At 34.4% G+C, this 13,021-nt stretch overlaps 2 protein-coding genes across 4 annotated transcripts in view; one reads left to right on the forward strand and one right to left on the reverse strand.

Moving 5' to 3' along the window:
- The window catches only part of LOC119637016 (kelch-like protein 2), a 269,929-nt gene that overhangs the window by 71,662 nt on the left and 185,246 nt on the right, over positions 1-13,021 (reverse strand). The gene's annotated exons all lie outside the window — the stretch shown is intronic.
- LOC119636994 lies at positions 191-2,155 on the forward strand. Of its 3 annotated transcripts, XM_038032762.1 has the most exons (3): positions 192-270; positions 480-1,820; positions 1,877-2,155. In XM_038032762.1, the coding sequence occupies exons 2-3, from the start codon at positions 486-488 to the stop codon at positions 1,886-1,888; spliced, it is 1,347 nt and encodes a 448-aa protein (XP_037888690.1). In that variant the 5' UTR covers positions 192-270; positions 480-485; the 3' UTR covers positions 1,889-2,155. The 3 variants fall into 3 exon arrangements, with proteins under 3 accessions (XP_037888688.1, XP_037888690.1, XP_037888689.1); XM_038032760.1 differs by having other exon boundaries at positions 191-270; positions 480-2,155; XM_038032761.1 differs by having other exon boundaries at positions 225-270; positions 483-2,155.

Below are 13,021 nucleotides of genomic sequence, written 5' to 3' on the forward strand. Positions count from 1 at the left end.
TCTCAAGTTTATTTAGTCTCTACAAAGAGTTCTACGGTAAAGTTTTTATAAGACAAAGTTGGTCGTTCCTCTCATTTATAAAGAAAGTGAAATCGACCGAGATGGCAACCATAAAATGTGCATTAAAGAAGAATTGAATACAACTTTTGCTTTTCGCACAAGATAAGCAAATCATACAAATGATCGAATGAAGAGGAAAACACGTGTCTCTCCCTGTATGCGAATTTAGAATGCAATATTTCTGAAATATTCCTGAAAGATTAATACAAGGTGCGAACAAAGTGAATACGTTAAAATTAGTGACATTGTCTCAGCTTTTTTGGTGCGGAACCATATATACATATAAAGTGTTTCACTGAGAAGCACATGTTCGATAAAAATCGCGAACACTGTTCAATCTGCATGAAATATTATAATTAATTATACGTTTTTCTATCTGTAGACTTCATATTTAAAGCAAAATATTTCATTTATTTCAGAAGACAATGGATACATCGTGCGGTGTATGGGATGATGGTGATGCTAAAGCACCTGACTTACCTAATGAGTTGTGGGTACAAATTTTTAATAATTTATCGCATGGGGACTTATTGGAAACGCGTGTGGTGTGCAAACACTGGTACCAACTTGTTTGCACGTCTCAACTAAAGCGTAAATCAAAATTAGTTATTACAAAGCGAAATTTGAAAGACATTTTCAACCTAATGGAATACAAGGATTTGAAATATGAGCGACTAGAGATATATGGTAAATGGGAGAATTTCAGCAGCGAGGAGCGGGAGTTTTTAATAAAAATCTTCAAAAATTTGGAATCTGATATTACTCAGCTGAAACTTTACAGTGCCTCTTTTTTGCCGCTGTTGAACAATTCTTTGCCGAATATGACGGAATTGGATTTGTCATGCATGCAGCCGTGGGATAACTTGTCGATAGACTTCAAGACATTTTTAAATGTTAAATCAATATTGATGCCTCGCAGCCACAGTCGACTATCTCAATTGATGTGGGGGTTGATCGAATTACCTGAAATACGCTTAGAAAGGTTAAGCTTAAATATTAATCCTTATCGTTTTTGCTTAAATACGGCTTCTCCGCTTTTTTTCCCTTCTCCCCGTGAAGGGTTGATTATGCTCGCAGCGTATGCATCCTCATTGCGTTGGCTCAAATTTTCTCTTTCCGGACCGCTGGCTGAGGGGCAACGTTATATGAAAAATGTGTTTAAAAAGTTTACTCAACTGGAGGTATTAGATATAACTGATGTTTGTAACCTATACACAAGAACTATGCTACAGAATCTTTCGGAGCGAAATCCTCTTAAAGTAATAGTTTTAAAAATATATTCGGATGATTATGATTTGCTGGAATTAATTCAAAGAAAGTGGTCTAACACTTTAGTACGTGTAGATTTGACGTGTCACATGATTGGAAACGTTGCCACACCATTAAACTTTACAAGCAGTAAAATTCGTCGCTTGTTTTTGTTTGCTAATTCCATGGATCCTGAATATATTCTCAATAGTATAGCTCCAACTATCAATAAAACATTGACTGTGTTAACGTTGCGCAGCCTATCCTCGGTCAGACAATTAGACGGCAATTTAATCCAACGTATACCTTATTTGATTGCCCTCGATTTGGGAACACCTTGTTTAAGGATAACCGACAAAGAAATGGATTGCATTTTTCGTCATCTCATACATTTACAATTCCTTGCTCTGGAACCATGCGAAGGGGAGAATTATGACTTTCTTCGCTCCGCAGCTAATATTAGTAATTTAAAACGTCTTCAAACACTTAGATCATGTTTTTGTCCTATCAAGGTTCTTCAGATTTTAAATTTAAATTTTAAATTTATGGAATTGAAACGCCTTTGTAGAAAGTACTGTGAAAGATGTGGAGGTCTCTATGTTCCGCCTGACGTCTATAACACATATTTTCCTGCTCTTGAAGAACTATCTTCGTTCATGTTCGAAGTCCCCGATAAGGACGTTGAAGAAATGCGTAAAAGTTTGCCTCGTATCCGTAGATATGGAGACGAAGAAATAATGGTTGAAATATTCTAACAATTTTTTGTTTAGTATTAGATTAATAATGTGAAAATAATTTGTTCATAAATAAATCTGTTTTTTTTTACTCAGATGCATCGGTGATGCCATTTATTGTCTACAAATCTTGTAAAATGACACTAACTGGTAAACGCACTTATTCCTAAGTACGTTGCTGGAGTAGATGGTTAAAAATTTAAAGCTAATATTATATCAAACCTCTTTCTCTCTCTCTCTCTCTCTCTCTCTCTCGCTCTCTCTCTCACTCTTTCTTTCACAGGAGATTTTTTTTTAATAAAGAAATAAAAGCATTGTAAAAGGGAAAGGCCGACCTATACATAACCTTAAAAAATCTCGCCCTTATATGAGAACCATAATGTCTCTCAAAACGTAAACTGACTTGGTCGAGATTTAGCAAAAATTCAATTTCTTTATCGAGGATGTTATCATTTTTTACGCACTTTTCTTATAAACTAACACAAATTAGTTTTTGTTGTCATACATAAGTCTGTGAGGACCCTTACGTGCAGGCTGTTCGAAAAATAGATCTGTGTAGTCTTAATTTATTACAGTAAATTTATATATCCATCGAAAGTTGTGAAGATGAATTCGAATTTACTTACCAAAGACAACTATTAACTCTCTGCTAAGTACTTAGTATCAAGATATTATCAGATTTGGAAGCCGTCCACTTCATCCAAATTATGAAACGTATGCCATTTTTATGGACCATATATATACTTGAAGAATTCCATGTAGTATATAAGTAATGTTTTGTTAAGCATAAGTATTCCTCTTCATTTATCCTATTTATTACATTGTATTACTCGACCCAGCTTACGACTGCGAGTTCATTTTAAATGTCTATAATTTTGAACACTACTGGATCTACTGGATCTGTCATAACGAGACATGTGTTTCGTCATGTAAAGATCTTAACTAATAGCTTTGACCACCATTTAACTTAACTACTCCGGACAGTGGACACACTTCTCCGTTGTATCGGATCGTCTTGCGACTCATCGGTCTTTGCGATTTTCCTAAATTGCAATAAAGGGCTGAAACTCTGACAAATCCTGATAAAAAAACCAATTAATTGAATTCACAAACATTCACATGGCGATTGCAAGGAGAATGCTATAGTTGGGCAAGGCAGATCAATAGATATCCTGAACCACCTCGCTTTGTTACAGTTCTTTACTCGTTTTGGTAATAATACATCAAAAACTACACATTATTTTCATAGTCGTCGGAAATGTAATATGGAGTGGGGCCCAAGAAATAGATCCATGTGGTTTAAATATGGTGCAACTGATTTTTACGGCAAATTACTCTTATGAACAAATAAAACACTAACAATTAGGCCGCTTCGGTCTATAAAGATTTACATTCTCTGAGAATGCTTATAATGGGGTGGCATCGAAAAAATGGCACGACGGGATCGAAATTCGGTAACGTTGACTTCTTTGTTCATTCACTATTATGAAACATGATTTTTCTCCATGGAATATTCAAACTTACACCTGTTTACCATATAAAGACTCATTTTTCGTAGGAACGATTATATAAGAGGGTGTTCAAAAAATTGCCTCAGCTGAATGAAATTTTTCATATCAATTTTTAATGCCACAGCACCATTACTCAGCGAGTTTTATTGAAAAGTTTTAAATGTATTCAGTGTCGTGAATGCTCGGAAAAGCGAAACGATCCGAATCATTTTTCATAGCATTCGCTCTAGGTTTATAGCACGTCAGGGCCTCAAATTTCATCAACACATCTGAAATCAGAATTGCGACCTGTAGGTTAAACACCATGACATATAGACAGAGACTGGACGGACACACGGGCAGACATCAATCAATTCCGAATTGATTGGTATAACCAAAGGTGGATGTATCTTAAGGCCTATATTTATTCGCACAAAGTTAATGTACTCTTGTACCGTAAGTGGTGTAGGGTACAAAAAAAATTGCAAGTTTTATGAATTTCAAAACAATTTCGTCAATAATTTAATTTCCATTAAATTAATTAATTCAGAGCTTAAACTATAATTCAGAAATTGTAGCTTTTTTTCCATGAAATCAAGGTCAAATTTATTGTTTGCAGTAAATGATAAACAAAGTTATTTGCATACACACATATCACCGGGATGTCCAGGTCATAAGAAAACACATTAAATTTGCATAATAATAAAAGTAATGTATTATGCATTTATTTATGTATACACACACATATATATTTATGCATCTGTGTAAGCTTATAGCATGCTTGAGTTAATATATATTTTAATTTTAATATTTAAATATATATGTATATATTATAGGTACATATATATTTATTACATATATTTATTATATATATTCACATAGATTTCAGATTTTAATTGAAATGATGCTTACCTGGATGTGTCTGCGTGTAATACCATAGCTCTTTTCTATTCATTGTTTCCTCGCTACGCTTATAATAGAACAGAGAGATATATTAAATTTTAATGATTACACGTGGTAGCCACAATACTTACTAACCTTAATAATTCAAATGCCACATGACATGAATACATTTACAAAAAATGCATATCATTAGCGTGAATCATGTATTTGAACAATCAATGCACATATACGACCATTAAGAGATCTATGGAGGATATCTAATGACTACATAGGTGTGTAATTATCACATTTCATTTTATTCTTACTTATCTGCCTGAGTACATGCGGTTTTTGCTAACATTTGTATTTATTTATATTCGATACTATTACGAAAAACTGAATCGACGTAATAAAGGGATTTTTCTTATAAGCATTGATTTTTTACTTTGATTATCCGAACGGACAATTATTCTTTGATCGGCTTCTGTTAACTACCCTTAGTCTGGGACGGCCAATTTTGGACAAAGAAATGGAATAAATTTTTCGTTATCTCATATATTAGAGGCAACTTTCCTTGGAAAGATGTGGAAGCGAGTGTGATTATTGTGTGAATATTTGTAATTTGGAGAGCCTTCATACACCTAAATCACGTTTTTGTCCCACTGTGGTTCTTCAGATTTCAAATTGAAATTTTAAATTTAACAAAGTAAGAGAATTTACGCTAATGTCATGTGAAAGAAATAGTAGTAGTTAGCCTATAGCCTATTTTCGTGCTGCTGACCAATTGGCCTATGAACTTACACGTTCTTTTCTGTAGGGTGTTAATAAAATACGTAATAGTCTTCCGCGTATAAAACGAGCTTGTCCTTCCTATTAATTTCGACAAATACAGATGAAAGCGGTCTAAAGAAGAAAAGAACGAATTTAAGAAATGTTTACTGTTTGGTAACTTGCGCTTAAAAACAAATGGTTTCACTTAGAGTGAATGGTTCCAATGATTGTCGACGGATTCGAATAACAGTGACGAATAAACTCATGTAATTAAACTCGACGTTGAAGCGGTATATACCTTGAGTGGAGAAATATTTCGCGTAAAGAAATGTTACCGCTGTGTTGGTGGTGAAAAATTCAAAGCTGAGGGCTTATCACCCTAGCGCGCATCATATGATATCCATCGACTATCTTAAAAAACGGCAAAAGATGAGAAATGAGAATTACATAGCAATGTGGGAAAGCGCATTGCTGATAGATTGAAGAAAGATGTGTCGCGTTAGTACGTCAGACTGTAGTCAGGTACAAGTTGTTTGGAAAGCCATGTCGTCCTCTTAAAGCACTTAATTAATCGAAATATCTCTTTCATTGCTGTAGAATACTAGTCCTCGATGTGACTATTCACGAGCACTATACAGCCCACGTTATTCGTACATCAATGCAAGCGTATCGACTATGTTATGCGCGCTAGTCTCTATTTTTGGGAAAATCAAAAGATTTTATTTTTATAAGATCCATACTTTTATGATGAGAATTGATCGCTTGTTAGTAAATAGTAATTAGATATAAGAAATAACTATATTGAATTTCGACTACATATTGAACAGTAACTCTCTACGTGGCGAAAAGTTCTTAGTTCTTTATTTTATAATAAAAAAAATAAACAAAATAAGGAAGGAGTTGCATTAGGCGGAACGTTGTAGGAAATTACTGAAATTGCTTGGTGTTGATAATAACGTTTTAACTCGTTTAACAAATAGATATAGGTAAACGCCGCCGATAGCTTAAATGATATTCCGTACCGACTGGTTAATGTTGGAATGAAGCCTTTATGAACCGCGGCCTAATAATTATTTAAATATTTTATTTTAATGCAGTTTTTTCGTTTTCGGCTTTGGTTCTTCATTAACATGGACTTAGGTCATAGACGATAAATGAATGCCGCACTATTAGTAGTTTTGCTTCTTAGATAGATTTGATTGTACACGACATTGCTTGCTTTCCAATTTAGTTAATTAAGAAGAAGACGACAAGACAGACTAGTGTGACAAGTGAAAATCATATTTTAAAATTGATTTAATTGCCTTCAAGGACATATATTCCATCGGTGGGTAATGGCGCCTTAATGGCTTTAAGATTGAAACATACCGATATACGTATTGCTACAGTTATAGGTCAAAATGACGTATAACATTTATAGAATCGCTACAGTGACCGAAGTGAACCTGGAAAGCTGAAACATATAGCCCGAAAATAATATGACATCGTTTGGCGTATGCAATGAAAGAACCCGGGTTGCAGAACCATTCGATCTAATTGGACCTAATAAGGCTTGACGTTCTTTATGTACCGATAATAAAATAGTATTTCAGATGATATACATAGGCTAGTGCATAGTTAGCATTTATTGTAAATTATGTAACTATTTTATGTTTTTAGAAATCCAAGTACTTTGTGTAAATTTTATATCTTCATTTTGAAAATTGTCTAGGTAGCGTGCTTGTTCGGAACAACATACTTAAAATTGTATGTAGCCATGGATATTTTTGCCTTCTTTTTAGTAACGCTTTCGTTTTTGAGAATACTCAGACGCCTAGGATGGACAACGTCGTTGGTATGTGTAGAGTTTACTTTTCTAAATAATTGCCGATATTTTCTTTTCCACTATATTCAGAAAGGAATACAAAAATAGGAAATAGGAATAGGAAAGTGTTGCTGGTTAAAAAAGAAAATCTACAGATGCGAAGAAAAAGAAATGCAGTGTTTTTTTTTTTTTTAACTGATCACCAGAATATCTACTACGACGCTCAATAAGTTTGTAGGATAACTCACAGATATAGCAAAAATTTTTCGTTGGCTGGCAAGGTACATTTGTTGTGGTGATGCTACATACGAAATTCACAATCTTTTCACTGTTCCACAAAAACAAAGATAGGGTCCCCCAAACAATTGTAATTTGTAAGCTAATCGTCCGCTTATTATAAAATGTTGACACATTTCGTATAAGCATATCGGTAATCGTTCGTCAACAGTGCTGCCATCTAAATAACATTGCAGAAATTTATTGAATGATATGTTGTACCAGTGTATTACTTTTATTTCGACTACATGCGGATTAGGGCGATAATGTTTACGTACTCTCAAGCTGTACAAATACAATAACATAAGCAACAATTGTTATTTATTGCAACAAATGATTTGTATTTTTTCTTTATACGAGTATTAAAAGCATTAAATAAAAAAAAAAGGAACACTTTATAGTAAATTAATTTCAAATTTTATATAAATATATCAAGAGTTTTGGTTTTCTTTATATAATAACAAATAATCAAGTAAGTAATTATGAATTTTATTGCTTAATTACTAAGCATTACATTATACATCAAAGTAAGTTTTGAAATCGTAAGACATTACACCTTACGTCGCCGGTATGAACTTTCTAAAATCCTGCAATAGCCAGAAGAAGAGAAAATAAACTAATTTTTTCCAAATATTTCAATAAAACTTAAGCGATTCTGAAGATTGATGAAAATCGTTTTATTAAAGAATAAGATTCGATCCATGTCTTACTTTGGCAAACAACTGCCTTTTACAAAATAAACATAAGCCAGCTCTATGTGACTGTATATACCTTTAACACTGATTAAAAAAAGTTATTTTACCCTGATGTCGGGAAAAACTGCAGGAAGTTTCCAAACTACCTAATACATACGTTCTCTCTTTATCAAGGACACTCTTCTTCGCTCCTCTTTACCGGTGCTCCTATCCTCTGAAATGATGTTAAGAACATTGGCGGGATAACAACTCTGATAATTTGGCAACGCAATAAAATCTCAAATTTTTTAAAAGACTCTGGAATTTATAGTTGCATTAAGCGTAGCGAAAGCATTGCGATCGCAGACCGGAGGGTCAAGCGGGATATTCGATCTTTAGTAACTGATGAAAATATGAGTTGACGGAAAATAAAGATAAAATCAGGCTTAAATGTAACGAGGTAGTGTGCATAACAACTAGGATGTCGGGCTTGAACCAGCACTATTAAAATGCCGCGATGACGTATTGCCGATCAATACAAATTTTGAGAGAAAGAATTTGAAAGCATTATATTTAGTGGTGAGAAAAAGTTTAATTTGGACGGATCTGATGATCACCCTAAATATTGGAGACATCCTCGGCTAACGTCAAAGATATGCTTTGCATCCGGAAAAATGAAATCGTAGGAATATGGGAAGTTGGTAGAGAACAACATAATACGCGCTGCTGGAGAGCTATATGGCGATAGTTGGGCATTTCAACAACACCACGCTTCCACAAATGTCGTGCGGAGGGGCCAGCAATGGGTCCATACCTCAACCCAATTGAAGATCTCTGTCTGTCCTCCAAGCTAATCTCCAAAAGTGCCTATGTGAGCTTGCTGCGCAGATCATATGATATAGCCCTAATTGGACTTTTTACTTTGTGGTTATATTGGAGCATCCAGTTACTTCACTAAACCAGGGATTCATAATAGTCTTATTCACCAAGAATACTCGTGTTATTAATGAAATAGGAGTAAATGCTTGCGGAAAAGTGAGAAAAATTGGTGTTTCATGGACGATCAGTGACATGAAATTATTTTTAAATAAAAATGACATGAGCCAATGCTTAAAATAAGAGAAATAAAAATTACATGAGCCAATGCTTAAAATAATAGCAAATTCGTGTTGGATTCTCTTACCACACATACATATTTTTTTAATGTTGATATTAAACAATGGGTTGTATGAAGTTCTATGTTGTTTGCCCGTAAATCACATACCTTTTCTTTCATCTTGTCCGTCGGGGCGTAATACAATTAGAGTATTGCGTCTTTTAAGTCGCCTTTAACTCTTCATCAGATGGTAGGTTGCATGGTATGCTCAGATAATGTTTCTTAATCGAGTAATAAAGGACAAAGTAAGCTTCGTAGACAATGAGTGATGTATTATTACCTATTGTACAGTAAAGCCTCTTTACGCCCGAAATTCTCGTTATATGCACAGAAATGTCTTTTTCTCTACTATGATAGATATCAAATAATTCGTCTTAAGCTTGTCTTCTCATTTTGAATGTAACTTCTTCCCATTAACATTTTATTTTAATTAGTTTTCTAATTTAATTTATTCCTTTATTTGATTATTTAATTTAAAAATTTTAAAATTGCTTTCTATTTATTTTTGATTTTACCTGCAATTATTTCCATTTCATCAAATTGAAAAAGGAAAGAAAAATATTTACATATAAATTTCTAATTTTCTATCACTCAACCATGAAATAATATCAGTAAAGCTATAAATTATGTATGCATATAATCGTAAGCGTAAGTGAGCTCATGTATCAGATCGAAACTCATGTTGAAAATGTTGTAACGAAAACGTATACATTATAATAACATAATAATACTAATGAGAAAAAAAAATGGAGAGGAAAAAAAATGTAAACCTCTACCGCTGTCTTCTTTATAAAGAGTATGAATTTTTACAAAAATATGTATATAAAATATATGAAAAGTGCTTACTTATAAGAGGCAGAAATTCACATTACTGTGAAATCTTTGAATATTTAATAACCACTTAAAGTTATGCTCTTCAGTATATGAAGAATTGATGAAAATTATTTCCATATTACAGAATGCAAAAAAAAAAAACAACTCTACATAAATTTACCGGGTTCAGATGGTAATGATGTTTCATCGAAGGTATTGATAGTGATAAGGATCCATATAAATATAAAGATAATGTTAATGGTTATTTTATTATGATATAAATTTTTTTATGAGAGAAAGAAATCGTTCATTTCGTTATAAACCCATACAGACGTAAGCTTTCATTTGAAATATTGAGAATGTGAAAAAATATTAAGAGATAATATGGTTGGTATCGTATATTTAGAACATCACGGATTGAACTGTGGATGCTTGAGAGGTGACATTTAAGCTCTATGCTTGTTGTCAATGGTGATAAAAATTATATCAATACAAGCCTGAGTGCAATATTTGAAAAAATTCATTACCTTTTGCCGGTATACTAGGAGAAAGGCAAAAAGGTTCCGCGTATCGAACAGAATGAAAAGATAAATGAATTCGGCCCATATTTAGAAAAAATCATTATAGAGATATTAAAAATTGGCAAAATACGAGTGTAACATCATATATACATATATTCATTTTTATACTCATCACCGCAGAATGTGGGGTATATTCATTTTGTCAAGAAGGAAGCATCAGAGACCCCACAAACTATAGATATTCTTGATCAGAATCAAAATCTTAATTGATTTAATCATATCAGTCTGCCCGCCTGTACAATGTCTATTGTGAATAATCTCCTGGCCGCAAAAAGTAACCTGTCGACTCCAAATTTTGCGAAAACATTGGAAGTTCTTACGCGCAGGTTAGTATTGCAAATGGGGCAATTCGGTCGAAGGACGCATCTACAGCAGTGCGTAAACTGAGAGAATCTCTGACTTTCAAAAGGTATAACAAATTGTTTTCTTGCTCATTACTCATAAGCTGTAGAGGATGAATGTACAAGAACTTGAAGGCATATTCAAAGATGACCACGCCTACCCAACATTATAGCGTATCAAAATTTGATTTTGTTTTCAATAACTTTATAAGGCACAGAAACAGGCTTAGAAACCCCATAAAGTATATAAAGTCTTGGCCAGTTTGAAATTTGGAATGGACGTAACAATGCCCTCTGTTCTGTCACTCTGTTCATTTGTCCATCTGTCTGTCTGCACAACTGTGTAGTATTTGTGGTAAACGTTCTCCCGTTAGCGACGATGAAGATATCGCCCATAAATTTGCAAAACTGTCTGAAAGTTGCCGGCACTTTTCAAGGGAATGTAATTTTCTCACTTGTGTTTTTTAATATAACCAATCGTTCAGGGGAAGGTTGCTATTCGTGTAATAACGGTAATGGTCAGAAAGTAGTTAGCAAAGAGATAGGGAAGATGTGGCGGCAGGCTATTTAGTGCGCCCAATCTGTAAGTGCTATGCCTTAAGCGATTGAGTCCGCACTATAGCTACGAATAAAGGACTATATTGAGGTGTGAACCCCCGAGCTGCTCTTCCTGCCTACTAGACAATTTACGCGAATATAATATTACAGCGCGCAGATTGTTCGATTGGAACGAGACATCAATTCACAAGAGTCCAGCTAACTTTTTGAAAAAGAATTGGCAAGAATTGACCAACAAAAGGTCTTATCTTCCATCATGACTACGCCATTTCCTATACATTTTTGATGAGCAGGAAACATTGATAAATCTTGGTAAAGAAGTTTTGCTGAGTTTGGTATATATTCCGGACCTTGTCTCTTACTCTCTGCTAAAGTTTCTTAATGACGCTAAAAAAACGTTTATTTAAAGAAAAAGTCTGCGAAAATCTTTTGAGATATAATTTATTGCCCACAAACCCCAGAAGTTCGGTAGTGATTGTATAAAGATTCTACCATGAAAAGGCTAAAGCTGTTATATAACAACGGCCATTATTATATTAATAAGAGCGGATAATAGAAAATCTCTCAATATTTTTCCCTAATCTAAGAGCGTAGCAGGTGTATGAGATGTATATAGAAATTTATGGATATTTGCGAACAAAAGGCATAACGATATGGAATTGCTAAAACTTTATGGCAAATGTATGACAAATTATACATATATATGGGTCACTAAATCGCGAAAGTAACACAAATCCATATGCAGTTTGAAAAGTGCTAACGTTCAAACGACGTCTCTGAAAAGCGTATGTTATTCCGATTATTTTTCTTTGTACAGGAGGATGAGTGGTATGTTCGTTTTGTCAACACGTCTGCGAGACATAGGTGAGTGCGTTATTAAACGTAAGTGCCTGTGTTGTGAGCCCCACGTCACGATGCCCGGTGATATTTAAGTTAACCGTGCATAGCCCACGCCCTCCAGAAAGTTAGAAAATCTTTATAGACTAGGGGTCTCAACTCTAATTGAAGTATCAGATTTATTTGATGTGTACGGCCCATTAAACCCTCACTGGAGAGTGCTAAGGCGTTTTATTACCTCTAAATATTCGCTTTAAGAATGATGAAAACAACGACGACAATCCGCTAATGACGGTACCCAGCAATCAGAACCCACTGCCACAACGACAAGTTTCCATCCCTAAAAAGCTTCCTCTACTAGAAGATAGATGGTAAGAGCGCCCTGACGCACGTGGGCCTTAAAGTTAGACTATAAAGCCTTTAGCATTACTTTACGCGACCGTAGTCGCTCTTTCCTTTGGATCTACCATACACTTCCTGTTAGCCAAATCTAGAAGATCCTCTTTCAAGATACATTTGCGTCGGTGGCTACAACTGATATGGCTTGATGCATGTACTTGACTATTACTACGAGAAAGTACTTTACACAACCAACCGATTCTGCAACAGCTGGTCTGCATTTTCTCCAAGGGCAATAGAGTGTTCAAGAAAATGTCCTGAAAGCAAAGCTTCTTCCAGTGCACCCCTAAAGTATGTATTGGCCAGTTATAGGTAGTCAAAAGCTTTAAAGTCTTTTTCGGTGATCAAAGACCGTTACCAGGGATCACAACGTGGAGATGAGTTTCGGGATGTCTTT

This window comes from Glossina fuscipes, unplaced genomic scaffold (genome assembly GCF_014805625.2).
Source record: "Glossina fuscipes isolate IAEA_lab_2018 unplaced genomic scaffold, Yale_Gfus_2 42, whole genome shotgun sequence".
In the NCBI taxonomy this organism is placed as follows: Eukaryota; Metazoa; Arthropoda; class Insecta; order Diptera; family Glossinidae; genus Glossina; species Glossina fuscipes.

Excerpts from the sequence above, each read along its gene's own strand:
- LOC119636994 (XM_038032760.1), top strand. The coding sequence starts at position 486 with ATGGATACATCGTGCGGTGTATGGGATGATGGTGATGCTAAAGCACCT.